A 27,890-nucleotide genomic window follows, 5' to 3' on the forward strand; every position below is an offset into this window, starting at 1 on the left:
TGGTTGCTGGATTGTTTCTCACTAACCTAACCAATTTCCTCTCATCTGAGGGTGGCAGTTTGGGTCTTCTTCAATACTTTGGCAAAGTGTTGATGGGTCCAAATAATTTGTACTTAGACAAATGGGGCCGAATTAGGCCTCATTAGGCCTTGTCAAGTTAAAAGACACAGAAGAACCTTTACCACCACAAAAATTAAGTGAGTGTATGTACATATTTGAGCCAGTATGCATACTTTTAACCCCATGTGGATTACACCCAATTCTTTTTTTTAAAGTCATTAAAGATGTATGCTGTACAATCATTCCACTCAGGACAAAGAACAGTTTAAAGAAATAATTTAAAGCCACCACATTACCCTAATATCCATGCCCATGGATGAGTTAATGTAATCTTCTGACCACAATAACAACAACAAAATAATTTTTGAGACATAGAGAACACGAAGTTTGTTTTTTTTTCCTTCATGGTGAAATATTTATTTAAATTCTCTCCACAACCCAGCACAGATTACAACTTCTCATTTTAAGTCTAAGCTCATCTCACAAGTATTTCACACTCAGGAAGCTAAGCAGTGCGTGTACTGTATAGTCACGGATTTCTCACAAATCATCTAGAACGAGTTATTACGGTTTAGCCTGCGGTGGCATGCTTGCTGTTGTAGTAATTTCGGTGCTCTGTGGTCATTTGAGAGAGTCTTTAGTTTATATTTAATGCCCTGAGCAGCACACACTACTGCAACTACACTGACTGCTTTGCATGTGATCATGTGAGTATGTGCCAATCTGCACGTGTTAATGTGTTGCTATTCTGGATACAGCAAGTTGGAGAACCATGCAGCGTTTTAAAATTCAAGAAGGTTGTGTCGCTCCCGCGTCGTCCTGCATCAGAGTGAGCATTTTTACAAACTAAAGAATCGTCTCCCTCTTCAGTTTAAAAAAAAGAAACAGCTTCTTGAAAGCTGAAAGCCGCACTGAAACAATGCAAAAAAACCCAACCTCCGACCCCGCCTCCACCTGTTTTCATGGAAGACTGGATCTGTGATAAATCGTAATTCTTGGTATTTAGAAGCCCTCTAGTCACTGGCACATTGTCACAGAGCACCCCTGAATCCAATAAAATAGCAGTTTGAGACTTTAGTTTCAAATTTAATCTTCCACTAGACTTCTTTGACAGAAGCGTAATCAAACAGTGCAGCATGCATCATCTGTTTAAGGTTGCCCAATTCATGTGTGAACACCGCATCATAAGATGCTTGAAATACCCATTTAGATGAAAACAAAAGAAAAAATCATCCTGTTTTGCAGCATGTTTTGGGAAAATGTTTACATCAAGTCACTGACAGGATATTTGTTAGAGTCTTCGTCCCCCATAAAACAATTCATGCTTCTGATGGTCTCTGAATTTGTAAAGGGTGAGGAGGGCGAGATCGCTGAAAGAGCAGAGCCAGATGAAGGGGAGGACTTCATGAAATAGACTTAAATGAGAGGGAGAGAAAGGTAGTTTCTTTTAGAAAGGACAACATAGAAAAAAAACAGACTGGACTAGTCGGCTAACATGCTCTCCTGTCTGCTTTACAGTATATAGCCCTCCTGGGTTTTTTAAAATATCATAGCCTCATGCTTTTTGTCTCATACACACACACTCAAACACACACTCTCATCTTTATTTCTAAACCCGCATCCTCAGAGGGTGCAGCTACAAGGCATCTGGTTGGAGGGCCCATCTTGGAAGCAGAAGGTGACCTTTGCCAACTATTCTCAGGTCAATCCAACGTCAGTTGATGGATTAGTGTACATCCATAAAACCTGACGAAATCTTCAACCAAGCACAACACCTGCATTGAAGAACCTCATACACCGTCCGTTTCGAAGACTGTCCCCTCGTCTTCTCCCGTTTCCCCTCCTGGTTTCTCTCGTCCTTCCTGCTCCTCTCCTCCTCCTCTTCCTTCTCCCCCCTCTCGTCTCTCTTCTCGTTCTGAGGCACACGGGTAGTCTTGGGACTGGGGCTGCGGCTGTCCCAGTGACTCCGTTGACAAGCTGCGGCTAGACAGGATGCTACTTAGGCTGGACTGGCGGGCGCCCCTGGGGTGGGTCTCAATTTCAACGCGAACCTCAATATTCGTTCTTTCCCTGCGGTCACAATGAAGAAACACAGTGGAGTCATTATACAGTACCGTCCAAAAATATTGCCATTCCATAGTGCACTCCAGTCGGCCCAAAAATCATTATTCAGCAGAAGACATCAAGCTCATAGAGCAAGTCATAAAGAGCTGTCATTGGTGATGAGACATAGAGGCACACAGAGTCCTGACTAAACATTATCGAATCAGTCTAGAAATGCATTTACAAGAAATACAACCAAGTACTTGCACAAGTACTGTTTTAAAAGCAAAGACTGATATACAGAATACTGTGGTGGTTTGCTTCAGTTGTGTGTGCATTTGTCTATTTGGTTACTGCTCCATTAACTTTAAGGTGTATCTCCTAAACTCTAATAGCAATATGTAACAGCTGCTTTATCCCACTGACTAACAAGTGGTGGTAATGCACCAACAAATGCAACAATGGCCCAGCCTCCGCTGCAGAAGAGGACTGCTTGCAAATAAACAGAGATGGGTGCTTTTCATTTTTCTGTTTTGTGCCTCCTCACCCCCTCTCTACTCCATCCACCTGCCGCTGACGTGAAAATGAATCTAAGCATGTTAAAGGAAGTCTGAATACCTAAAAGGGTCTCTCAAAGAGGGAGGAGTGAGGAGACAGGGTGTATCCTCTATGGAAGTCAGACTATACAGACCACGGAGAAAGTCAGACTTAGCAAATATATGTTTGTAAGACTAACAAAAAATGTATATACACAGCTATTCTGGTGTCAAGATCCATGGAGTGTTGACCCAGAGTTTAGAGTTTTGTCAGCTCTTTATTCTTTTTGGATTTTTAAAGTGGTTTATGTTAATAGTGTTTTTGTAATTTCTTGGTCTTACAAGTTATTTTGATCCCTGGTTTTGGTTCCCTATTGTTTTGTTATTTTTGCCTCTACTTCTTAGTATCAATGATTTTAGGTTTATTAGTTCCCTTTAGCATTCCTGTCCTGTTCCCTCTGTCTCATCTTTGTGTTAGCCTTGTCTGTCTGCAAGCTAATCTCATAATCCGGTCCTGTTTTGTCTCTCCTCCTGTTTAATTCCTGTGTTGTTCTCTGTGTCTTGTGTCGAGCTCAACTTCCCGCATCTCGTCTTCTCTGATTTGTTCCCGCCGTGTCTCCCATCTGTCAGTGTAAATAAAGGCTAGCACTCCATCATTTTTCAAGTTTAAATCAATGATGCCATGAAAACTTTTATGCTCATCTAACAGAGATAATAAAATGCAGCGGCCGGCTGCTGTAACAAAACAGATGACGCAGCTGCGCCACAGTGACATTACTTTAAAATGACAGCTCCATAGTGAGGAGGACTCTGCTTTCTTTATATGTTCCACTCTTCCACTCGCATCTCAGATGGCAGTGACTTCAAGCCAAACATTTTCTTGATTAACTCTGAATAACTTTTGTTTGCTTACAAGAAAATTTCCGCAAGATATTTTAATTTAATTGCGAGAGCATACCTAAAACCTTTACACACACTACTGTGCAAGTGGCAAGTTATTTTATATAAACATTAATGCATCAGTCATTGGACAAACAAGTTATTGAGCTTAAGTATAGGCATTAAAGCAGGAGAAACTATAAATGGTTGCTTTCAGATATTAAAGTCCTGTGTAAAAACAGGACTTTAATGTCCTGTTTTTAAACATCTGAGGAAATTGTAAAGGCAATATTTACCTTAAAGGAATCATTTGCATCTCATCAGTCTTGTTATCAGGCACAATAACCACCTTGCAGTCAGACTGGCTGTCCTGCTGGGTGTATCCATGGCGTTTTGTGGCTTCATCCAATCCCGCATATCTATCTGGCTCTGGCGGTGTGGTGCTCGTACTTGGGAGGTCGCCTACTTCCTGTACACTGACTCGAACTTCTTGGACGCTGGTGTTGTTGAGTGCTGGGTTGTTCTGACCCGTCCAGTGATCACTGACTACATGAGAGAATAGAAGATCTATAAGAGAAGTTGAAACTTCATCAGATCGGGTCAAAATTCGGGGCACAAATCATAACCGACTACTCATGTATGCCTTCATACGGTCAGACAGTATCCCTAACCTGAACTATAGACTGATTCAATTATTGATACTCACAGTTGGCTAAGTCTTCCAGCTGGATTTTGTGTGTTTCAGGGGGCTCACTCTGCGGTCGACACCAACCGTTCCTACAGAGTGACATGGGAACGACCCCATAGACATAAGTCAGCATTAGCGGTACACCCACACCTGAAAGAAAACAGCAAAGAGTAAAGACCTCGTTCTTAACATATTTTTCATAATGACTTTTCTGGACTTTGTGCTTAATGTTAATAATCATATAACCGAAATGTCTTTGCAATGGTGAAGCACTGGATTACAGATAGGCCCGTAAGGGTTTTTGAGCATTGTCTTGCCTCCGTGCGCTACGGTAGTGCATTTGAAATCAAAATATGATATGATCGATCTCCAAAGGTTGATTCTGTTCATCTGGACGTAGTGTTTTCAGTGGGAGAAACGTTTCGTCATCCAAGTGACTTCTTCAGTCTCAGCTGACTGCAGGTTTCCCCAATCTTATAAACAGTATATTTGACCTCCCAGCCCATTGTTCCTTCAGTGGGCTGGTTTCAGTCATTACACAAATGTACTGTTTATAAGATTGGGGAAACCTGCAGTCAGCTGAAACTGAAGAAGTCACTTGCATGAGTGACAAAACGTTTCTCCCACTGAAAACGCTACGTCCAGATGAACAGAATCAGCTTTTGGAGATTTACTTACCTGGATGATTGAGAATGCATCAAAACATGATATGATTGATTTTCAGACTTTTGGCCTTAATTGAAGAGGTCAAAAGTATTGCATTATATTCTATTTTTACACAAAGTTCCCCTTTAAGGACTTCAGTTATTGTCTTTTTATCATTATCATTATTATTATTATCACAACAACAACACAAAACAGACACAAGGGGGAGCCTTTCCCGCTTTACCCTGGACTGGACACATTCAAGCTGCCAGGCATTTATAGACACAGACTTGTTTTTTTAAGGCGTTTTAGCCATAAGTAACTGGAAAGAATTAGGCATATAGAGTGTACCTATAAAAGGAAGAAATATTCATTTTCTCTGAAATTATATACTCATAATTATTATGTTCTTTAAGTGAGTAACACTGGTTTCCTTCCAAGCTTTTCTAAAAAATAATTTTAGTTGCAGACATCCAGGCAACTGGATCTTCCATTAGTCATCTATTTTATGTGCTGTTTGTAAGAAGCTGTGTTTTGTTCTATTTTAGCAATAACAAACTTTTTTTTAACTTTAATATTTCATCCTTTTGATCATGATCATCATTTATATATAAGATTTTATGCTGTATATAGAATTTATTATAGGAGGCAAATAATTAGAAAGAGAGGCGAAATGTGTTTCCTGGTTAATTACTGTTATTAATATGAACTGATTATGGTGCAGACAATAGCGCAGTAGACACCTAAACAAAAAGTGTCTTCTTTGTTACATTTGTGAATGTAGAGATGAACACAAATGTTTCCTCAGAAGCTCTAAAAATGTGCAGTACATACCCTGTCAGGATACAATAAGACAGTTTTCACAAAAATAGATCATTAGTCACTCTTATGGATCGACTCATCATAATAGCAGAGCAAAGTTAGAATGTTGCAGGGCACAGCTGCGCTGGGAAAGTCAAATTTTATTTAACGAGCTGCACTCCTTTCGATCGTCCTTCGTAACCTTCACAAAAGTGCTTTGAATAAAGCCCAAGCTTGATGACCAGCAGCCTCCCTACGCTGTGCAATTATGCAACCTGTGATTGAGACAGGAGTTTGAGAACACAAAGATGGGTGCCAGCCAAACAAAGGGACATCATTAACGCAGCGGGAACACTGGGGCGCTATTGACTCAGCAAGAGGGTGAAACCAGGGCAAGAGGATGAACCTGCCAGCCAAACAGATCACACGGGGAGAGGAGTGAAAGCGAAAGACAGTGTGCGTCTGTGTCCAAGAGAGACACACACAAAAAAAAACAGAGTGCTTTGACTCAAATATGAGAAACAAAACAACAGTTGGAGGGTAGTGAGAGCACAAAATAGAAGATGTTCGACAAAATACATGGCGGCGACAAAATGAAGTAAAAATGGCTAAAGAAACTGCACAGTATGCAAGCACAGTAGTACATGCAGGGGTAAGAGGTAAGGTGACGAGTACAATGCAGCTAAATGTGTCTTTGAGTTTGTGTGCGGCAAGCGAGGACCAGTCAGAGTGGGGTACAGTTATGGCTGTGACACTGCAGGGGAAAGATAAGATGCTACTGAAGTCTTACGAATTTCTGTCACGGCTGGGACTGTTACCTAAAGTAGCATGAGTCACTGAAATGCTACTTTGCACTGTGTGTGTGTGGAGCAATGAAATAAAGTGGTATGTTTGTATACAGAAGCCTGGCTTGTGGATATTTGTATGGCTGGCACTAAACCCTATGCAGATTGCTTGGCTGCAGATTCAGATCTGTAGAATTTATGGAAGAAATACAGCAGTTTAGGAAAAATTCTTCACTGTCTTGCTGAGTTATATAGTTATATATAAAAAATAAACTGTGCAATACTGCATAGAGGTAACACATGCAGCCTTATTAATTAAAAGTCAAGGATGACGAGTTTAGAAAACAAATAGATTTATGATTTTTGGGATGTTTTTTTTGTTTAGCAGGATGTTTTAGAGCTGCTGTTAGGTCAGACATATCAGTGTGAGCTAACACAGAAGGCAGAGTGGTATCAGTCCATCATCAAACTTTCAGGGTGAAAGCAAAAATACAGTCATGTAAAAAGGAAAGTTTTCACAGCACTCTATGCTCTAACTCGCATCAAGTACATCCTAGATGCTTTTTATAAAAAATAACAGGGAACGTAGCAGCTGGGTGCTGCTAGTCGAACACACTTACCACCTCTGTAAAAGCAAAAGTTTTGGGAGTTTGCTGGTCTGAAGCATTCAGTTGTATGTTACCACAATGATACAACCTTCCCATGAGTGAACACCCCACCAAATTCAACCAAAGATCAGGCTGTGCAATGCTTAGGAAAAGTGAAAAAAACAAAACAAAAAAACAAGAGCTACACCTCAGGTTTGTAAATGTTAATGCACATGACCGCACAAGTAAAAAAAAAGAAAAGACTAGTAAGAAAAGACTAGAAAACATTTGAATATAAGAAAAAGACTGAAAAATGTGGCTTGTTAGGTAGGGTTACTGGGAGAAAGTCTTTCTAAACATCTTTCTAAAAAGAACATAAGAGCACATAAGACAAAAGTGGAGATGCTTGGTCATAATCCAGAGCAGCATGCTTGGAAAAACTAAACACAGCATTAAGCAAATCAACATAAACACCTCATAGCAACTGTTAAGCACGGTGGTGGAGGCGTGATGACTCGGGCTTGTTTTATAGCCAGAGGACCCGGGCATCTTTCAGTCGCTGAGTCAACCATGAACTCCACTGCATGCCAAAGCACTCTAGAGTCAAATGTCCATGCAACTGGACAATGATCCCAAGCAGAGCAGCAAGATGCCCAAAAAAGAAAAGAATCAGATGTTTAAGTGGCACAAAGTCCAGACCTCAGCCTGAGTGAGATACTGTGACAGGACCTTAAGTAAGCTGTGCATAAACAAGTGCCAGCAAACTTCAATGAACTGAAGCAACACCGTAAAGAAGAGTGGGCCAAAATTCCTCCACAATGATGTGAAAGACTGATACAGTCACACAGAAAGCGTTTACTTGAATTTGCGACTGGCAAAGATGTTTCCACAAGTTACTAAATCATATGGCATGCTCAGTTTTTGAATGGACTGAATGTATTTTACAAAAGGTTTACTTATTCCTTTCATTTTAGGTTTTAAATTGAGTTCATTGCATGGTAAAAGATGAGGGTTTGCTCCTATAGTTCTTACTCTGATCACTGAGGAAACTATCCAAGATGGCCCAGAAAGAGCTGTGTGCTAGTCAAACTTTTCAAAAGTGACTTTCTGAGCATTGCCCAAAAAAAACTCTGACAAAACTACATCTTATTATACCGAAAGAGAAAGATCTGTCGAATTACCATTTTTAGCATCTTAGAGCTCCAAAGGGGAAACATTTTCTGCAGTTTTATCCATTTTTTTTTTTTACTGAAATTCATTCTTTATAACACAAGATCAACAACAACATTTTGCCCTTTGAATTTTCTCTCTGGTTTGCAGGATAAAAAATGTAACATTACTATTATATGTTCCTTACCCACAGTGACAGCTGCTATGACCGGCGACACAAACACTGACATCATCACCCCACTTGCCACAGTCAAGTAGTGCTTACTTCCTGAGATATTGTTTTTCTTACAACGACCATGGACCTGAAAGGTAATACACAGAGCACAAATCACGTTACTGAAATTCAAAGCGCTCCGAGTTTTAATTTTCTATCTCTGCAGCCACTTACTCATGCCCAATAACACACACACACACACACACACTGCAGCATGCCTGTGAAGACATTATAAGACACACCATGGCTCTGACAAAAAGAAAACTAATCATATCTAAGGGGATTTCATTTGCAGCTTAATTTCCCTAGGACATGTTTTTAGTTTCTAAGGTAAGGTAAGCTTTGATCTACTAGTCACATGTGAAGTGTAGGGTAAGCAGACATGTTATTGCTATAAACAGCATAAAACAATACATTAATATACAGCGCAAAGTTAACAAGTTACACAGTGTGACATGGGCTTTACTGACCTTGCGGCCCATGTAGATTGGTATCCCCACAATGATGACTGGGATGGCGATGCCCGCTATAAGGGAGATGACCACAGGTGCTCCGAGCAACATGCCCACCTGCCACAGTACCTTGCGGGTTTGAGACCATGGCTTCTTCCCCCAGAATGTACATCCTGAGGGACTGAGAGACAAAGCAGACACATCAGGAGAGATCAGTTACTGTAAAACAACAAAAGATTTGGTACAGACATTCCCTGCAGACTTGGTGATCCCTTACAGTAACTCCCTTTTGATGTGCAAAAACAAATTAAATTCCTGCCAAAATGAGCGGTACTTTATTTTAAGACTTCAAATAAATGCCCTCATAATCATTTGCTATAACCAACAAAGCATCATCATGTAGGTCTGATGTCAAATAAACCATTTTTGATATGCATTCCTTATTATAGTCCTGCTTTCATTTCTGAAGTGCAATCGTTTACTACTTATAATTTATTCAAATACTCATTTATCATATTTAACCATTTACGTTTGAGAAATTAGTAAAACAAAGCTGCCTGGATTGGTTTATCAGCAATAGCTAGTCTCTTACTTAAAATATGACTGGCTAAAAAAGTCGATTTTGCCTTCAGTGTTACCTTAATCTGCTACCAGCCTTTGGCGCTGTGGTGTAACTTTTAACTGTCTAGAAGAGCAATACAATGTGACGAGTGCTGTCTGATTTTAATCAAGCGGAAAAATAACTTTTATAAAGAATACAAATAGCACCCAAGGGCTATGTTTTTCTCAAAGTATGCATTTAGGCCACTTTGGGGATTTTTAAAGCATGAGTGGGGGAAATTATGGTAAGAGATTATGGCTGCGTTATTCTGAACTCGCTGTGAGACGTTAAAAGCTTTGCCATTCTGTACAACATCCACTGTAATTTTTTTATATGAAAGCCACAAAAGACTGAAGGGAGAGGAGAGAACAAAGGAAGGAAGACAAAATTAAATAAAACAAGGTAATCGGAAATAGTTGGTTTCACATGACAAAAAAACCCCACTTTCATTAAATACAGTGCATATTAAGTATCCAACTACAGATTAAAAGAATTTAAATGTAGCACTTTGTCTTCCTGGAGAAAATAATTGGTTACCCTGTATAGGGCTATATTAAGACAGAGTCGATAATAATATATATTTTTAAAGTCAGGTTAGTTTTTAATCGTATGCCTGACAATCTGATTACCACGCTTTTGTGGTTTTTAACTGTGTTAAATTATGAATAAGGCACAGGTAATGTTCCATATATTCCCAATAACATTGTTCAACTTATAGCTGCTACTGCAGGATGAGCATGAACCAGCAGGGGTTAAAATATGCATTGAAATTAAGATTAATGAAGATTATTTGTATAGAAACACAAACAAATAAGAGCTTGAGAAACACAGTCTTAGCTCGACTTACACATTGTGCTGATTTAGGAGTATGGAAGGGGAAACACTGGAGGTGAATAACTGATGTCAAGTCAGCAGTGACTCCCTTCCAAGAATGTGAAAACAAATGAAAGCTGAGATGAACCATTTAAACTAGCGCAGCTTCTAAATTATGAAATACGGGCATGCTTCCCTGACTGGCACGGTTTTTTATTTCTGACTAGCTACTGCATTGTTGATGCATTAGCAGTTGTGATGCACTGAAGTCAACTGTTTTTAGGATGAACTTTTGCCATTGAACATCCCCCTCAAACATTTTACAGCTACCAAAACCGATGACGGTTGCTTTTGTCTGACCAGCTGCTTATAACTAAGCCTAAGAAATTCAAACCGGGCGATGTTCAGCATTTTTTCTAATAGAAAATATCATTATCACGCGTCTGTTAACTTCCAGTTTTACAGCTATAGAGTCAAGGTCCTGGTTTTTCGTCCCAGGGTTTTGAGTTTGTTTTTCATGGTTCTGTCTTTGGTTTAAGTTCATACTCTGGATTATTTTGTTCTGAGTTCAGTATGTCCTTTTGCTCCTGCGTTTTGCTTTCTGCAGTTTCTATTTGTTGGTTTCTTGTTTCATTATGTTACTTCCGAGCCTCGTCTTTGTGTTTTGTCCTGGGCATCCCCTGTGTTTAGTCCAAGTTGTCTCCCTGTTTTGCCTTCTGTCTGTGTCAAGTTCACACGTCTTAGTCCAGGTCAGTGTTAGTCATTTCCTGTTTTATTTTGATGACATCTTGTCTCTTGTGCTTTCTATTCAGTTCTACTTCCCCTGTCTAATTATCTGAGGGGTTTCAGCAGCCCTTCCACCTGCCACCTGTTCCCTCGTTACCCTCTGTGTACATCTTGGCTGTATCCCAATTCAGGGTCTGCAGCCTTAAAGTACGCAGCCTCAACGATCCTCAAGGGCCGCGTACTCAAAGACCACTAAGGCCGGAAGTGCGAGGCTTGTGAAATGGGACGGTCTAGCCTCCGTTGCGCTGCCCAGGTTGCCTAGCAACCATGATACTAACAGCTGGAAACGTTTCATACAGCTTTGTTTGACAGAAATGAAGGAGAAAATCTTTTGTTCATTTGTTTGTTTGTTTCTACATGAGCTTTGATCATTATCTGTAAGATTAAGGTCAGCTATTGAACGGCGTATATTTTAAAGTAAAGGCTTTAAAACCAAGTTAGTACAAACGCACTATTGTCACATAACTTTGCCGACATGTGGCCAACAGTAATGTTTTAATGTTCTTCATTATTAAGCATTTGCACATAAATAAGTGACATAATATTCAGTACTTACTTAAAGTTTACTCTTCGGCCGCCCCTCATCCACCGTTTTTTTTTTCGGCAAAATTATCCACAACCACCGCCGCGCTATGCATTCTGGGATATGTTGGGCCACGAAGTCTACACCGCCACGTCCTTAAAATTCAGGGAAATGAAGGACGCATTTGAGGGCCGCATTTCGAGCAGCCTTTGAATTGGGACAGCCTTCGTCGCGTCGCTGTGACGTAATTGGCCTTAAAATGCGGCCTTTAAGGCTGCAGACCCTGAATTGGGATACAGCCATTGTCTCATTTTTCCCTTTGCCTTTTGTTGTGTCCTCCTTCATGGTTGTGTTGTCTCTTGCAGTGAGTTCCCTGAGCATTCATAAATGTAATTTTCCTGTTTTCCTTGTTTTCTGACTTGCGCTATTTTTGCACTAAGTTTAAGTTGAACAAAACTGCTTTTGGTTTACCCGTCATGTTTCCGAGTCCTGAGTTTGGGTCCTACTCCTGCCTGCTACACAGCCAACCTTGACATTAGAGTAAGCATTTAATAGGACTTCTGGCTGTTAGTTTTCTTGTTCTTGTGAGTTCAGCATGAACAGCATACCTGAGGTAGTGCACGTCAGTAATCTCCTGCATACACAGCCAGCAGAACTGACAGGCACACACAGTGCAGTTCATACGGTTACAGCTGCCATCATTGGTCTTCATGATGTAGGCACCACAGCGAGGGCATGCTTTGATTTCCTCTGCATCTGCAACGGAGGAAATACTTCAGCTACTACACACTTAACAAGCAATATATGTCATATATAATATATATCTATATGTCATCGTAAAGGAACAGTTTAATTTTTTGTAGACATGCTCTATTTTGTTCAGAAAAATATAGTTGCAAAGATGAGACTAAAGTGGAGAATACGTTTACTAATAATGCACAGTCCAAAATAGTCCATCTATACAAACACCTCATACCAGCTGTCAAGCACGGTGGTGGAGGCGTGATGATTTGGGCTTGTTTTATAGCCAAAGAACCTTGGCAGCAGTTATTGAGTCAATTATAAACTCCTCTGTATTCTAAAATATAACAGAATCAAATGTGAGGCCCTCTGTCTGACAGCTAAAGCTTGGCTAAATTTGGATCATGCAAATGAACAATGATCCCATAAAACGGCAGCAAATCTACAACAGGATGGCCAAAAAAGTAAAGAATCAAGGTGTTACAATGGCCCAGTAAAGACCTCACTGTGTGAGTGACTGTGGCAGGACTTTAAGAGAGTTGTGCATAAAAAATAAAAAATGCTCAAAGAAAAGTGGGTCAAAATTCCTCCACGACTTCTACAAGAATCATAAAACTAAATGGAAAACTGTTTAGTTCTCAAGTTAAAGCTAAAGTTATTTCTACAAGCTACATCATGGTATGTACTTATTTTTTTCACCTGACTGCATGGGGTTCTGTAAAAGCTTACCACCCTCCAAAAAACACTTGTTTCTATAATATACCAGGATGTGAACCAAAAGTGATGTAACTTTTCCCAAAATGAAATGTTGCAATGTTACCGTACGTTACTGGCTCTGCCAAATTTGATGGAAATTATGGAAGAAATTACAGTACAACCATGACAGGACTTCAGTCTGTAGATAACAAACTTATCTGTTAGACAGATAGGTTTGTTATCTATCTGTCTAACAAACCTGAAAACCACACAGGCCTGGAAGTACTCGTGGCAAAACCAGGTAGACTTTTTCAAGTGGTTGTTTAGAGCAAAGAGGCCCACAAACGACTCGTAGCTTCATTTAATCACATGGCTCCTGTCTCACCTCCTCCAGGTTCTTCATTGAAGACGTACAGTGTAGAGGCATCGTTGCCGCCTGAGGTGTGGCGGGCTCGCTGACGCCGGGCCTGGTCGCACGTCTGGTTGGGGTGCCACAGCTGCCGACAGTGGTAGCAGAACTCTGTGTCGCATCCCTCACGGCCACAGCTCAGCTTGGGACACTCTGCACAGCCGTAAGCTATCACAGCATAGCTGAGGAAAGAGAAAAACTACAGATAAAAATGACAGAAAAATATCAGACGTTCGATTGGCTGATGGGGATTCTGGGGGACTGCTTTCCAGAATTGAAAACCTATCATCTGATAATAAACAGATATATGATAATAACAACAATCTTATTGGCTCCATACCCAAATATGACTTTTAAAACTTTGTATCAATAACTAAATTAAAAAAATGAGGCAGTCTGGTCATGTGTGTGTGCTTGTTGTGTTTTTTAACAAACATTCATTTAGTGCAGTGTTGACTTTAAAGTTGTGGTGGTTTTTCTTCTTTGTTGGGTCAGGATTGGGGCAAAACCTACACCTCCCTCGTTGCTAGGAAACTGCAGATTATGTTAAAGTCATGGGCTCTTGATTTTTTTTTAACCTCACATTTGTTAAATAAAATCAAATAAGGTTTATGAGGAATGGAGACAGTACCATCTCCATTTTCTGATACAGGCATGTTCACAAGATTATGTGATTTAGCTACAACCAAAAAATAAAAAAAGTAAAAGCAATCTTAAATAATCTGAATGCCTCTGGGAATCAAACTCTGCTGTGAAAAACGAAGGCTCTGACAGGCTGGCATTTCCAGCTCTGAGTGGTTTTCTGTTTGTCAGACAGGCGAATGAATCAAACAAGCTGAAGGCGACACAGGCAAGAAGATAATTACAGCATTACCTTGATTCCACTACGGTGTCAGACCAGATTTGATGTGACTTTGATTCTCTAGTCCAACATGTCTGGCTGAAGAACAAAGCTGCTGTTCATGCATAAAATATTTCTAGATACCAGTGAGTATCCTGTATCCATGAAACAAGCAATAATTGGATTATTTATATTGTGTACAAACTTCTACGCTTTGTCATACAGAGAAATTAGAAAGAAACAGCTGCAAAGCCAATGACCAATTTAAGCGATTCTAATTCTACTTTTTATATTTATATATGCACTACACAGACACACGCACATATATATATATATATATATATATATATACAGTATATATAAAATTCAACCATTAAAACAAATGTGTATGTTTAGGAATGCAAGGACATAACTGTAATTAATGATTTTGTGTGCGTTGACAAAGCCTAACACATCTAAAAATAGTCTGCTTTGATGAATAATTTGTGTCTGATATGGGTAAGTCAGCTCATTTAACATGTTTGTGTGTGTTAGCCCCAAGGAAAATCCTCTTAGAACAAAGGAGATCAAAAGTATTAATTGCTGTTCACAGTGGCCACACTTAAATATAATCCTGTGAATTTCAGAAACGTATAGACCCCCTACTCTGACATCATAAATGTGTGGGGTATGTTTCTGTAACATGTTGGATTATGGTTATAAAATAAATTGAAGCCCAGAGGGTACTTTTAATCTGGTAGAGGTTTTTTTTTTTTTTTTTACTGAGATATCTAGTAATGTAATACTTGTATTACACATGTAGATAAAACATGATCATCTATGATTGCCCTCATAGACCCAAGTGTGTGTTAGACAGTCACACCTAGGGCAAAAACACAGTTTTCACGCTCTCTCTGAGAGTCTTTCTCCCGACATTATCTTCAGCTAAGCTTCTGTCACTAAGACCTCAGGGAATCTCTGCATATTGGGAACATGGGAATGCACCAATCATAACTGTTAAAAACCAGTTTACATAATTAATCACAGCTTCAAAGTCTCTTTTATGTGAGAAGTGTTATTCACTGTTATTCAAAATGCCATTTTGCACACTTGTACGCCCTTCTAATAAATCAAACGCAAAACGCACTAAATTTGTTGTAGATATTTTAAAAACAGGATCTCCTGTTTCTCTGCATTATATTTAATTCACCACTGTGTATTGATTTCTGCTCCTCTCATTCATCATCGCTGAGCAGCAAGTACTGACAGACTTTCACAGAACGGGGTCCTGAGCCCTGGCGCGTACGTGCTTTTGACCACAAAAAATCCACTGAAAACGTTGCACACAAAAAAATGGACGCACGTCGTGACTTCCCATCAGCCCCCCTTATCCAGTTACCCATGCATGAACATTAAGCTGATATAGCAAGGGATCAGTGTCAGCGCCAGTCCTGAACAACAGGAAAAAAACAAGAGCGCTGATTGACGCCAGTGTCAGCGGAAAGAAAAAAAAAATACATCTTTCCCCCGTAAGATTTACGACGACATCAAGGATCGATTTTGTAATGAAATCATATTGCAGCTGAGCTTTGCAGCTCAATGCAAGCTATATTTCAGGCAGTTATTCTGAGGGAAAAAGAGTAACAATACAATGGCGCCATAAATGTTAAGCACGTCACTAATAACATTTTAAACTGATTAAAGGTGAATGTTTCTTACATCTCACTAAGGAAAATCTTTTAGGTATTTCTGTTTGAGGCCTCAAAGAGTAACTGTTACCAATACGTAGAGGACTGGTTTATTTACAGTCCATTCTCTTTCGGGATCTGCAAAATATATAAACTGCAGCAAACTTGGTGAACTATGGAAAAATTATCCTTTTAAATCTAAGTCAATTATTCTGACAGTGACAAATGCGTCAGTCTTGTGTTTTACAAAATAAAGCCGGCGGTGGGATGACAAGAATTTGACAAGGGCTGCCACATTGTAGTGCTGGATTAGCTCTGTTTTTTTTTAAATAAGTAATTAAATTGTAGTGGATTGTTGCTGTGTCAATCATGTCAATAAAAGGCCTATTTTTTCACAAAACAAAGTCATTATTGTTAATTTCCAAAATATTATTCTCCCTTCTAATTAACAGGTTCTCTTTATTAGATATAAGCAATAAAAAAAACAAGATGTTCTAGTTTTATTACAGTATGCTTGAAACTGTTCTTGATGCCTAAAACAGCCTGTTGGTAGATGGTATCAGTTCACGTCTCACCTGCAGTCAGGCGCAGGGCACCAGCGTGTATCTGGATCAGAAGCCAGAAAACGCCTCAACTGGTACTCCTCAAACCTTTCCAGCAATGCCCGATCATCCAGAATGGCACGAACATCCAGAGGTGCCAGTGTTTCCGGGCACTGCGGGCACGCGATGCCCACCCGACTCTCCGATATCTCAATACGCAAATACTGGCGTAGGCAGTCAGAGCATGCCCTGTGAGAACAGGAGGTGAGTCGTGGGAAGTGGCAGCGCGGTTGACTGAGCAGGCACAGTGGGCATTCTTCTAGGTGTTCGTCCAATAGCTGGTCCTGGCTGGAGGAGGAGAGGGACAGGACATCGGTGGACACCCGGCTGACCCCACCCACGCACTCGACTGTGGCAGCGCTGTTCTCGCCCACCTCAGCCAGTGATGCCGGCGGACCTCCTCCTTCTCCTTTTTCTGCTCCAGAAACTCTTGATTCTCCAGCCTCTTCTGCTGTGAGGTCCTAAGAACAGTTATAGGATATGGTGATTTACCAAATCCAAACACAGCCTGCTTACGAGAATGAAGGGCTCTTAGAAATGAAGGGTGTATTGGTAAGTGTGTACATAGCTGGAATGCTGTAATTCATTTGGTTTCTTGGCAACGTCATTTGTACAAATGACCAATTAATTGTACAAACACACTAATGGATTTGTTCAGTAGCAGCGCAGAACAAAGCAAGCAGACGGGCATGGCTCTGAAGTTAATCATCAATAGCTTTGTCGTTTTTCTTTCGACATTATCTGTGAGACATTTTCATCTTCTGACTGACAGAAGGATAATGATCATGTATGAGCTACAAATTTCAAAAACAAACGCAAATTTCAAAATGGTATACATATATGCCAAAACACTCTACCATACTCTACCAAAACTAGTATAAACCCAAATAAAGAACTCCTTCATTGCTTACGCTCACTCCAAGCAGACGAAGCATCAATCTTACCTGTTCTGGATGCTCGCTTGGGGTCAGGGTAATGGCCACCTCCTCTTTGGGACAGGCTTCCACAGGCCTCTCCGCCCTTGGCTCTGATTTGGGCTTTCGGCTGAAGAAATTTAGGAAGCTCAAGGGCCCAGTCTGCTGCTTGGGCCTCTTCATGGTCTAGAACTAGAGCGGGAGCAGCAGCTGAGGAAAACAGGCCAACGACCATGAGCAGGATGCAAAAGCGATGTTAGAGTACGTGTGTGTTTGTGTGCGGGTGGGCGAGCACAGTGCGCTCTCACGGCTCAGAGTCTTGGAGCTGGACGGCTGCTCTGTTGTATGAGGGAGGGTGAGTGGGTGAGATGGAGAGAGAGACGACGGGGAGGAGGTAATCCCTGCCTGAGGGGAACATCACCGTTTTGGAGCCTTTCCGAGGCCTGATCATGTGGTTTACTTTGTCTCTCTTCAGTCTTCCTCCTCCACCCACACAGAAGTCTGAATTAGTCCTGAACTGGTCGACTGTTGTTCATCATTTTAGGCTTTTTCTCCACTGTTAGCAGTCCTTCAACCTGGAAACACAAGTAGGTAATGACTATAATACACAGCAAGAACTACAGACCTTTAGACGTGCATTTTTGCTCACTGGATATCAATTTTCTAAAAATAACATTACAATACGAAATAAATTAAGAATATCTAGTCATAGCTTCTAAAAATTTGTTTTACACAATGAAAGAGTTTGTCCAAGGTAAAATATTACAATAGAATAACCAGACTCTATATCGATTTAATTATCATATTTATGTAAATAAAGATTTGTCCAACCTCATCCCATATGGAAAAGATATATATAAATCTTATAAAGTTTGTATCTGTCTTGTGTGAAACTTGTATGAAAAGCATACAAGAGTGAAAACAGATATAAGATCCCTTGAAAAATTATATAAATGAAACTTGTATGTTTTGGATACTTACTAAAACAATATATGAAAGTAATGAGAAAGTGGCCTTACATGATTCACTATAGGACGCAAGCCAAATCTGATGCAAGTCTTTTATAAGTTTTTTCTATTTCTTTTCCATATGGGATAGCTTAGATGAAGTACCAAAACCTGTAGCTAAGAGTCTGTCTCTGTCACGGCGGGGTGCGCCGGTGTGAAGAAGAGGTAGACCCAGATGCAGACACGGTGGAGACAGAACTAGGTTTCCAAAAATAAAGCGAGCCTTTATTGTGGCTGATGGCATGACAAAAACACTAGAGAACACTGAAACTGGGAAAACTAAGGAGACCAAGAACACTGTGTAACCTAAAAAGACTATGACACTCTGTGAAAGAACTATGAAGAAACTATGAACACAGAGTAACTAGGCAGGCTATGAAACAGTGACACAATAACGGAAACTATGAAAAGATGAGGTGAGGATAACAGACGATCTGACCCCGACTGAGCAGAAACACACGGATCAAGTACACATAAGGAATGATCAGGGGAAGCGGAATCACATGGGGAAAACAGCTGACAACAATTAACATAATGACAGGACAGGGGACGTGAAGCTAAATACAATAAACAAAAAACACAAGGATCCTTCAAAATAAAACGGGAAACATAACGAGACCCAGACATGACTCGAACTAGACAAACAAAGAAAACTTGGACATGAAACATGACAGATAAACACACGAAGACTTAACACAGAAAACTTCACACAGGGATGAGACAAAAGGGGAGCTCGATAAATCATGAATTAAAACTGTAACCTAGGCATGACAGAATGTAACTAGATAAACTGAAATGAAACTAGACTGAAAGGAATAACAAAAACATCAAGAAACTCAGAATACTGGGTTACATGACCCAGGACCATGACAGTCTCCTAAAGTCAATCCTCTTAAACTTCAATGTTAAAATCCCAACTTTATAGCAGAAGCCAGCATGTTTCTGGCCTGGAACAGAAACATGCTTTTAGTTTCTATGGTTAATTTCCCCCTTTGATACAATCGGTTATAATTAGTTTAGATGACAGTCTATTAAATGGTTTTATGACAATCTTTCTATCAGCAGTCTCCAAAGATTTCAGGTCAAGTCTCCCTGTCATTACTACAGGCATTCCACAGGTTTTCATTGCTAGATGTCTTTTATTCACCTTCTACAGTATAATCTACACCTCCTAAATCTTGAACCCTATTTTTATGCAGATGACACTATCTTATATGCCACTGGGTTCTTCTTGATCGGGCTATTGAAAAATCCAAAGTTTGCATTTCAAAATTATCTTATGAAACATAAGCTTGTTTTTCATTCTGATAAAACCAACTGAAAACTATTCACAAGGTCACCAAGGTCAGTATCCACCATACAGTCCATATTAAAACTCTCCAGTGTCATATAAAATACAAATACAAATACAAAAAACAAATCTTGGTTCTCATTAACTATTGTATTACGTATAATTTTGTCTGAGCTTGATTATTATTGTAGTGATAGTTTATATGGACACAATGACAGGTCCTTGGACATTTTAAGATCAGCTGTGCCTCTTACTGACATTAAACTTGGAAAAAAAAACTAATGGAAAGACTACAAAAGACTGCAAAGCTACATTCTGTGATTTCATAGCAGCTTTTTAAAATATGTTAAACTGTATGCAACTGTCCTTGCACGTGCTTTTCTTAATTTCTGAACGCCTATAATGTGTCCTTGAATTTTCTGCCCGTCTACTAGTCTGTGTACTCTTAATCTGTAGATGTCACTTGTACACAGGTCTCTCTTGAAAAGCGATCTTGAGTCAATGAGACATCCTGTTTAAAATACTAATAATAACATAACACCAGTATTATAAATGGTGGAGTGCTAATCAGGCATGAGACTGAATGTAATTTACATGAAACCAAATCAAACACATTACAGAGATCTGATTTAAAAAACTGATCATCAATAGTGTTGGACAAACATCTATTTCAAACACAAGGTGTGTCATTTTTACTCTTGAATCTCTGTATGAGATACATTTAAAAATGCAAACACATGGAAGGGTGTTGTCTGCACCATGGCCTGTTTGTCATATAGCCCAGACAAGCAGTGAGGCCGTTGCTATGAGACACAAAGAGCAGAAAGATGTAAAAGTTGTGACTGATCAGACAAAAAGGACTGGGGGAGACAGGAGGGTGAAGCAGTAGAGAGGCGGTGACAGACACCACAGACAACTCATTCTGCATCCATTAGGCAGCAGCAAGCTTTCATAATCAGCCCCAGAGAGCAAAGGGAGCATGAGGTGATTCATGAAACCCCAGACCAATTAAAATAGCTGTCTCCATGCAACTACATCAAATCAGACCAAAGAATATGGACTGAAATGTGATATGATTATAGATCATCTATTTCAAGCTCCCCAGTGTTGCTTTTAGTATTTTTTTAGTTGTGGAACACAGTAAAATGTATGAAATCTATCTATCTCTTTGCTTGCCTTATCGTTATTATTATTAAATCAAATTCAATGACTACAGGAGTTGAGGTAATTCTGCAGATATTATAAGTTCATCATTCTTTAAACAGAGACATACAAAGGATCTGCATTTCTGATACACTGAAGTACCTAAACTGCTCTCTCCCTCTCTGAGGCCAGAGTTAGGGCTATACCTTTATTTCATTCGTGTTAAATCAACATGAACAGAATACCCTTTTTAGATCATTACTGTATATGGTAATTTAAGGGTAAAGAACCAACATTCTTGCCCTTTGAAAGCTATCTCCATATACTGAAGAGTCACGTTAATATTTTAGATATATGACCTTAGTGTACCCCTCTTCTGATCTTCCAGCAGGATAACACATCGTGTCACAAACCTCAAATCATCCCAAACTGGTTTCTTAATTATGACAAGGAATTTACTGCACTCAAATGGCCTCCACAGTCATCAGATCTCAAGATTCGTTTTGAATGTGAAGCCCACAAATCCACAGACAGTGTAATGCTATGGACCAAAATCTCTGTGGAATGTTTTCAGGACCTTGTCGAATCCATTAAAGCACTTCTGAAGGCAAAGGGGGATCCAACCTGGTACTAGCAAGGTCTACAGAACAAAGTGGCTGGTCAGTGCAGATGATAATTATTGGAACCGATATTCCAATAAGAACTACGAATGTTGTTTAGAGTTGTCTGTAAACATACTCACATTTGACACAGTTACAGCTAGTGTCATCCAAGTCTTCCAGATTGCTTACTGCCTTGGGAATTCCCTTGAAGAACCCCAAAAAAATACTAAACACGATGGTACTTTTTCAAAAATCTTTTTCAAAATCATTAGGAAAAGCTTCAGATCAAGAACCACCAGGGTGTCTTGTATTTCAAATTAACTATCCTTTCTTCAAAACCCACCAGTTTAAAGAATTTGGAGTTCAGAGGTATAAAATCTTTACTTTCGACACATTTATTTAAAAAAAAATCTTTACTACTGGTCCTCAAATGGCTTGGATTTCACATGGATGCCTTTGTTTGCTCTAAATAAATATTTACATAAAGCAATCCAGTGAAAAACAAAGCAGCAACCAGCTCATCATTTCTATATCCAGCCATGTCCAGAGTCTAGTAACACAGTTCTATCATAATATAGCATCCCAATTGTGCATCCACTGGAATTTCCCCATCATCCGTATCCTGTGGGGACTGACCTTCACCAAAGCACCAACCTCTGTGATGAACACACCACTGAGCTGCTGTTTATTTATAGAAATAATTCCCACAGATGAAAACATCAAAAGCGCACGTGCTTATATGCTCACGTACATATAATTATGCAAATGCAGACACTCAAGCGCACGCCGGCAAACTGATGCATGTAGTATTGAGTGTTTTTAAAGCATAGCTCGGTGGGTTTGTTGCTCTACACTATGAGACAGATTGCCAAGCAATTAGACAACACAATTCGCCGCCTAACGACTTAAATAAGTTGTCACTGTGAGGAAAGGAAGTAAAGATGAAGAGATAAGCAGGCAGTGCCTTTGTAGAGACTGCTCGTTTGAGATCAGATTGCACAGAACATTATAGCAACAAGAAACAGAACATCTCAAAATCTAATTGACTAGATTACAGCCTAAAACCACATACTGGATTTTTTTATGGATTCATTGAAGTACAATTTCTGACGTTTTACTAGAATAATTTACCTACTTATATGTTTAACTCTTTTTTGCATTAAGATAAGATAAGATAAGATAAGATAAGATAAGATAAGACTTTATATACTATACTACTATATACTATATATATATATATATATATATATATATAGTGATTGTAATTCTCTGCTAAGTGTCTGCAAAGTTTGCTGGGTTTTGGCTCCAAATGACTAAATGTAACTTAGTGCTGATTCATGCTGCTGTCAGACCTGACAAGGATTTTTGACCTCCGGGTTATTAGGATGAGGGTCATCCCAAGTTAGCAGAACTACCAAGAAGATTTTCAGTCTAGTTATGGCTGAACATTCAAGAAAGGCAGTTTGAATATTGCATGAGTCTCTCAACTAAGTACCTTAAACTTAAGTCACCACTGAGCTGCAATCCTTCTGGGTATCTTGGTTCTTTTTTTTTTTTCTCTTGTTTCTCTTGCTTGCTTATGTTCTTTTAATTAAATATCTGCTGCAGTCCAGCTTTCCAAACTACAGAGCATCCTTCAACTGTAATGCATCATGATTTTGAAACAGATCTCCCATCGACTGAAAATACTGACATGCACATGCACACACTTACATTTACCCACATCATCATATATATACGTAACCTAATCATGTGGATACACAGATGAAATGGCCAAGAAGACGCTGTCTGTTTTCCATGATCAGTTGCTGTTAGAACAGGGTCAGAATTAGTACAAACTGCTTTTCGGATCAGCTCAATGTCAACAATACCATCAAAATCGGACAGATAAGCATGATAATAATAACTTCATGAGGTTCATGTTAGGGAAATGTGCATTACATGATACACAACAAGATAATGGGAGAAATTTCATTCAAGAACATCTTCAAATTAGTGCATCAGAACAAGCATGTGAATGTGACTGTGACACTGTCACACACACAAACACAACTTTGACCTTATGTAACACATGCCACATATAGTTTATAACATACATACTATATCTACATATACTCTAAAGAGATATAGTTAGTTAACAAATTATTCATTTTAAATATTTCAAGTGGAATAATTAGATAACAGAAATGAGTGATGTGGTGCTGTTACCATGGTGAGAGATTCACAAAACTCCAAAACCACTGCAGTTGTAGTCTCTGGCTACTGACAATACACTCAAGCACTTTTTTTGCCAAGCTGCACATCTCTCCTAATAAATGAAGCAACAATCCATCTCATATTGTGAGACAAGAAGAGAGAGAAGAGCCCTGCTGTCATCTCTCCGAAAACTCAGGACGACAACAGTTAACACAGAGATGCTGTCCATAAAGAAGGAGCACACACTCTCTGGTTTTGGTCCAGGTATTATTAACATGTTGTCTCTATTACATGTATTATGGGAACAAAAGAAAGACAAGTCCCCATTAGGTGAATCAATTAATTTTCAATTAACTTTGTTTTTGCTTAGGCTTTAGAGAATTGGCATTAGAAAGTTTGTGAAGCTGAAGTATCTATAACCTGCACTGTTTTCACGGCCAGCAGGGTGCGGCTCCTCTAGGTTTCACGTGCTGCTCTAAGAGGATATCCTCCAACGTATTAACATCAGCACAGAAACTGTGCACTGGGGGCTTCATGGCATGGGTTTCCGTTATACCTAGAGTGTAAGTGGATTACCATTTGTTAGTAAATCGCATTAGCAGGCTCTTCAGTGTGATAATATTAATCTTAAGTGACATTCATTTTTATTCATTATTATTATTATTTATCATATAATATTAATTATTTATTCATACTTCATAACTCATAACAAGTTCATAGCATAAACCACCTTTCATTTATACCATTCTCAAATCAGGTCTTTATACTGTACGTAATATAGTTAATGAACAGAATAAATATAGTCACGAGAATTAGTCAGTGAGTTTATACGATGACAACCAAGTTGTGAATCACACATTTGAGATTCAAAGTTCAAACAGCAAAGAGACTGTGTGAATAATGCCAGTAACTAACAAAAAAAATGGAATCTATTATGAATCTTTTTGAAATAAATAACATGCTGAAATCTCACAATCTGTCAGTACCATTAAAGATTTAGAATCGTCACACCACAAAGTATGAGCGAAACCAGAAAATGTGAACCATAACCTGCTGTTGTGTGTTTACTTAATCCATCTGAGTGCTTAGGCGCCACAAGTTCAAAGCACAACCCACTATACTTTTGTCAGAGCTCAGGGTACAAACAAATCACAATGAATTGACTCCCATTGGAGTTAATCTATATATATAAAATTTTCAGAAGAAAAATAACCAATTTCGGTTCTAAAAGAAAAATTCTCTGTAATCCATGAAAGTTTCTAAGAAAGTAATTACTTACAAATCAAACTTTTCAGCCCATTTCTTTTTCTTCATCCGTAAAAACATACCGTCACCTGTGTATATTTGAGCTGTGAGGAATGGGTGAAAAGGAGCTAGGATCTTAAGATGATTTAAACAAGATGTCATCTTGTAACCTGTCTAAACTCCTCACAACTTCCTTTTTTAGCAAGCCAAAGGAAGTAATACTGTGAAACTGCCCTCCTTTCATGTCCTGTCAACGCAAAACAAAAGCTTAAAACCCTCATTTTAGTCTTAATTCACAGCAGCAAATGCTCATTTTTTATTTATGTCAAACAGGCGAAAGAAAACGGATCCCTTGGGCACAGTATCACTGGACAATATTACATAACATACTAAGGCATGTGCAGGAGTCTTGTATTGTTACCCTCTGACATGAATCAGCATGCTGATTCACACCGCCTTTACTGTGACCAAAAAGAGTGACACACACTCACACAGTTTCCCACAGAAAGCACACGCGAGCAAAGTTGGCAAGGCTGTTTTACTGATACATGCATAAAAGGTCATCCCATTTGTCCTCTGCAGCTTCAGAGGAGCTTTACAAAGATTAAAAAAAAAGTTGTGATGATGTCAGATGTTTTTGACTTTGAGACTTTTTATCAGAAAGTCTGTGTTGCAAATTGGCAGGGAAAGTCACACAAACTGATACTGTTAGTAGTGATGCAGGCCATCTGGGATGCGGCCTTTCTGAAAAAAAGAAAATCGATATCTGCTGCTTCTCTTTTTGACCATTTTCTTATGAGTTCCCCAAATTTATTAAAGCACAATAAGAAATTACCTGAGTAAAATGTCTAGATATGGTTTAAAATACTCAAATGTTTTATGTTTATCCCAAATGTGCTTCATTAATGTATACACAGACTACAACGGAGTCACCTCAGGGATATATAGAGAACTATAAAACACTTCAAGGGAGTAATAATCTATTGCTGTGACATTTGACCTTTTCAGATAGCTGCTGTGGGTCAAAAGAATGTCATCAATTATACATCATACAATTACAGTGAAACCATGAGTTAAATGTTTTTAAATCATGCCCACATGGTATTTTTTATAAGTGAGCAAAAGGTACACTTTGTAAAAAAAACGAATTCACTGTTCTTAACTCTGACTTCACGAATAATTACCTACAGTTAGCGTTTATAGCTGTTTATGCCACTCCACCTCTAACAGATGGGATTATTACACAATCAGGATTCTGCCCCAAAGCAGCTTCCCATCCTCTGAAAAGCCAAACAGGGAAGAAACAGAGCACTTTTTTTTCAGAATCCTGTCCTCTGCGTGAACCTTGCTGTCACAGCCATTATTACAGTATCTTCTCGCTTTGGAGGCGTTTTCGACGATGTGACACCTGTTAATAAGCTGTTGCTATTTTAAATAATAATAATAATAATAAAGAGTGAAATAAATAGTAGTTTCAGACGGATGTTGAGTTCTGCCTCGGTGGAGGGAAGCCTGATGATACACCCTATTAAATATCCCTCCACTGGACAGATGCCCGCATCAGCAATGCGGGTTTCAGAGGCATGAGAGTGACCTCAGCCTACCCACACATAGACACACACTGGCGCGCGCACTTAAGCGCTCCACGGCATCCCTGACCAAAATATTGAGCTTCTGTGCCATGCGGCGCGTAGCGGACAGTGTAGTGATCCGTGAAAACCTATAGTCTACTCGACTGTATTGAATAACCGCATGCAGCATAGGGGATTTAGTTTGATAAGACATCATATTATTGTTGTAGAATTTTACAACACTGTTAGACCATGTCTTCTAAATCCACGTTAACTCTCTGACACACATGTTTAAGCACTGCGGAGTTAAAAATGATGCAGTTATACCGCAATTACCTTACTACTCAATAATATAAAGTATCGTTTTAAGAATAAACCACGGGCCTGCGGGGTTCATCTTGGGAGTGCATCTGGAAATGATATGAATGAAAAAAGCGGATTATTATAAGGCAGCCGTGCGCAAGTACCACTCTTATTGGGGTTATTTGGGTATGCTGACAGAATATTTGAATCATTTAATGAGGATTCGTCCGGAGCATCAGTATGCTATTGCAGGGAGTGGCATGTCAGCCTACGTATTCGTATTCACCTCCACCTCCACGTACCCCACACGGCCACGAGTGAAAAACACCAATAAAAAAAGGGTCTGAATGCGCATCTGAAAGTGTGTCCGGGCAGCGGATAAAACGCACAATAATTTCTATTACGTAAAGGGTATCTTACCTCTCTGCACGGCGCCTTCTCTCCTCGCAAGCGTAGAATCGACAACTGGCTCCTCCCCTTGAGGACCAAACAGTAGCACAGAAATCTGCACCCCACACCCACTCCCTCCACTCCCCACCCAGGTCGCCTCCTCTTCACTGCCTCACACAAACCGTGTCCGCCCGACGGAGCTGCAGAGAGGGGGTGGGTATTGTGGTCCAGACCGGTCCGGTTGAGAGGCGAGCAGAGGAAAGGAGATCCGCAGTGAGGAGAGGCTTCCCTCTTACAGCAGCTGCCTGATGGCTTTTCTGTGCGGCGGCCTGGAGGGGAGGCACACTGCAGAGATGCGAGCCAATGAGATGACGCAGAATCCCAGGATCTCCTATTCATAAATGTCCAGTCTCATAAATTTTTAAAAAAAAAAACCCATTCCCCCTCGTTTCAGATATAAAGCCAAAGCAGTCTACATGCAGGACTCCTTCCTCTTCTTTTGTTTGTTTTTCCTTTTTCCCCGTTTTGACATTTTGTCCCAATTAACCTGGCAGGTTGTTTATGTGGTTTTGGTCATTTATAGTGGCACATGACAGCGAGTGATTGTTTCTATTTTTGATTCCAGAGAAACCACACTCTCTTTGTTCTCTGGGATTTCTTGCAGCCCACTCTGATCGGGGGTTAGCAGA

General features: G+C 39.6%; 1 protein-coding gene across 3 annotated transcripts; it reads right to left on the reverse strand.

Annotated features, from left to right (window-relative positions):
- Positions 1-260: 260 nt before the first annotated feature.
- Positions 261-27,587, reverse strand: LOC146501547 (E3 ubiquitin-protein ligase RNF19A). Of its 3 annotated transcripts, XM_085132751.1 has the most exons (11): positions 27,232-27,584; positions 21,637-21,700; positions 17,484-18,028; positions 16,513-17,000; positions 13,406-13,611; positions 12,192-12,339; positions 8,879-9,041; positions 8,382-8,496; positions 4,225-4,356; positions 3,815-4,085; positions 261-2,130 (listed from the first exon to the last, which is right to left on the reverse strand). In XM_085132751.1, the coding sequence occupies exons 3-11, from the start codon at positions 17,634-17,636 to the stop codon at positions 1,851-1,853; spliced, it is 1,956 nt and encodes a 651-aa protein (XP_084988877.1). In that variant the 5' UTR covers positions 17,637-18,028; positions 21,637-21,700; positions 27,232-27,584; the 3' UTR covers positions 261-1,850. The 3 variants fall into 3 exon arrangements, with proteins under 3 accessions (XP_084988877.1, XP_084988878.1, XP_084988876.1); XM_085132752.1 differs by lacking the exon at positions 21,637-21,700 and having other exon boundaries at positions 3,815-4,064; positions 27,232-27,587; XM_085132750.1 differs by lacking the exon at positions 21,637-21,700.
- Between the last annotated feature and the right edge of the window lie 303 nt (positions 27,588-27,890).

Source organism: Neolamprologus multifasciatus, chromosome 15 (assembly GCF_963576455.1).
Source record: "Neolamprologus multifasciatus chromosome 15, fNeoMul1.2, whole genome shotgun sequence".
In the NCBI taxonomy this organism is placed as follows: Eukaryota; Metazoa; Chordata; class Actinopteri; order Cichliformes; family Cichlidae; genus Neolamprologus; species Neolamprologus multifasciatus.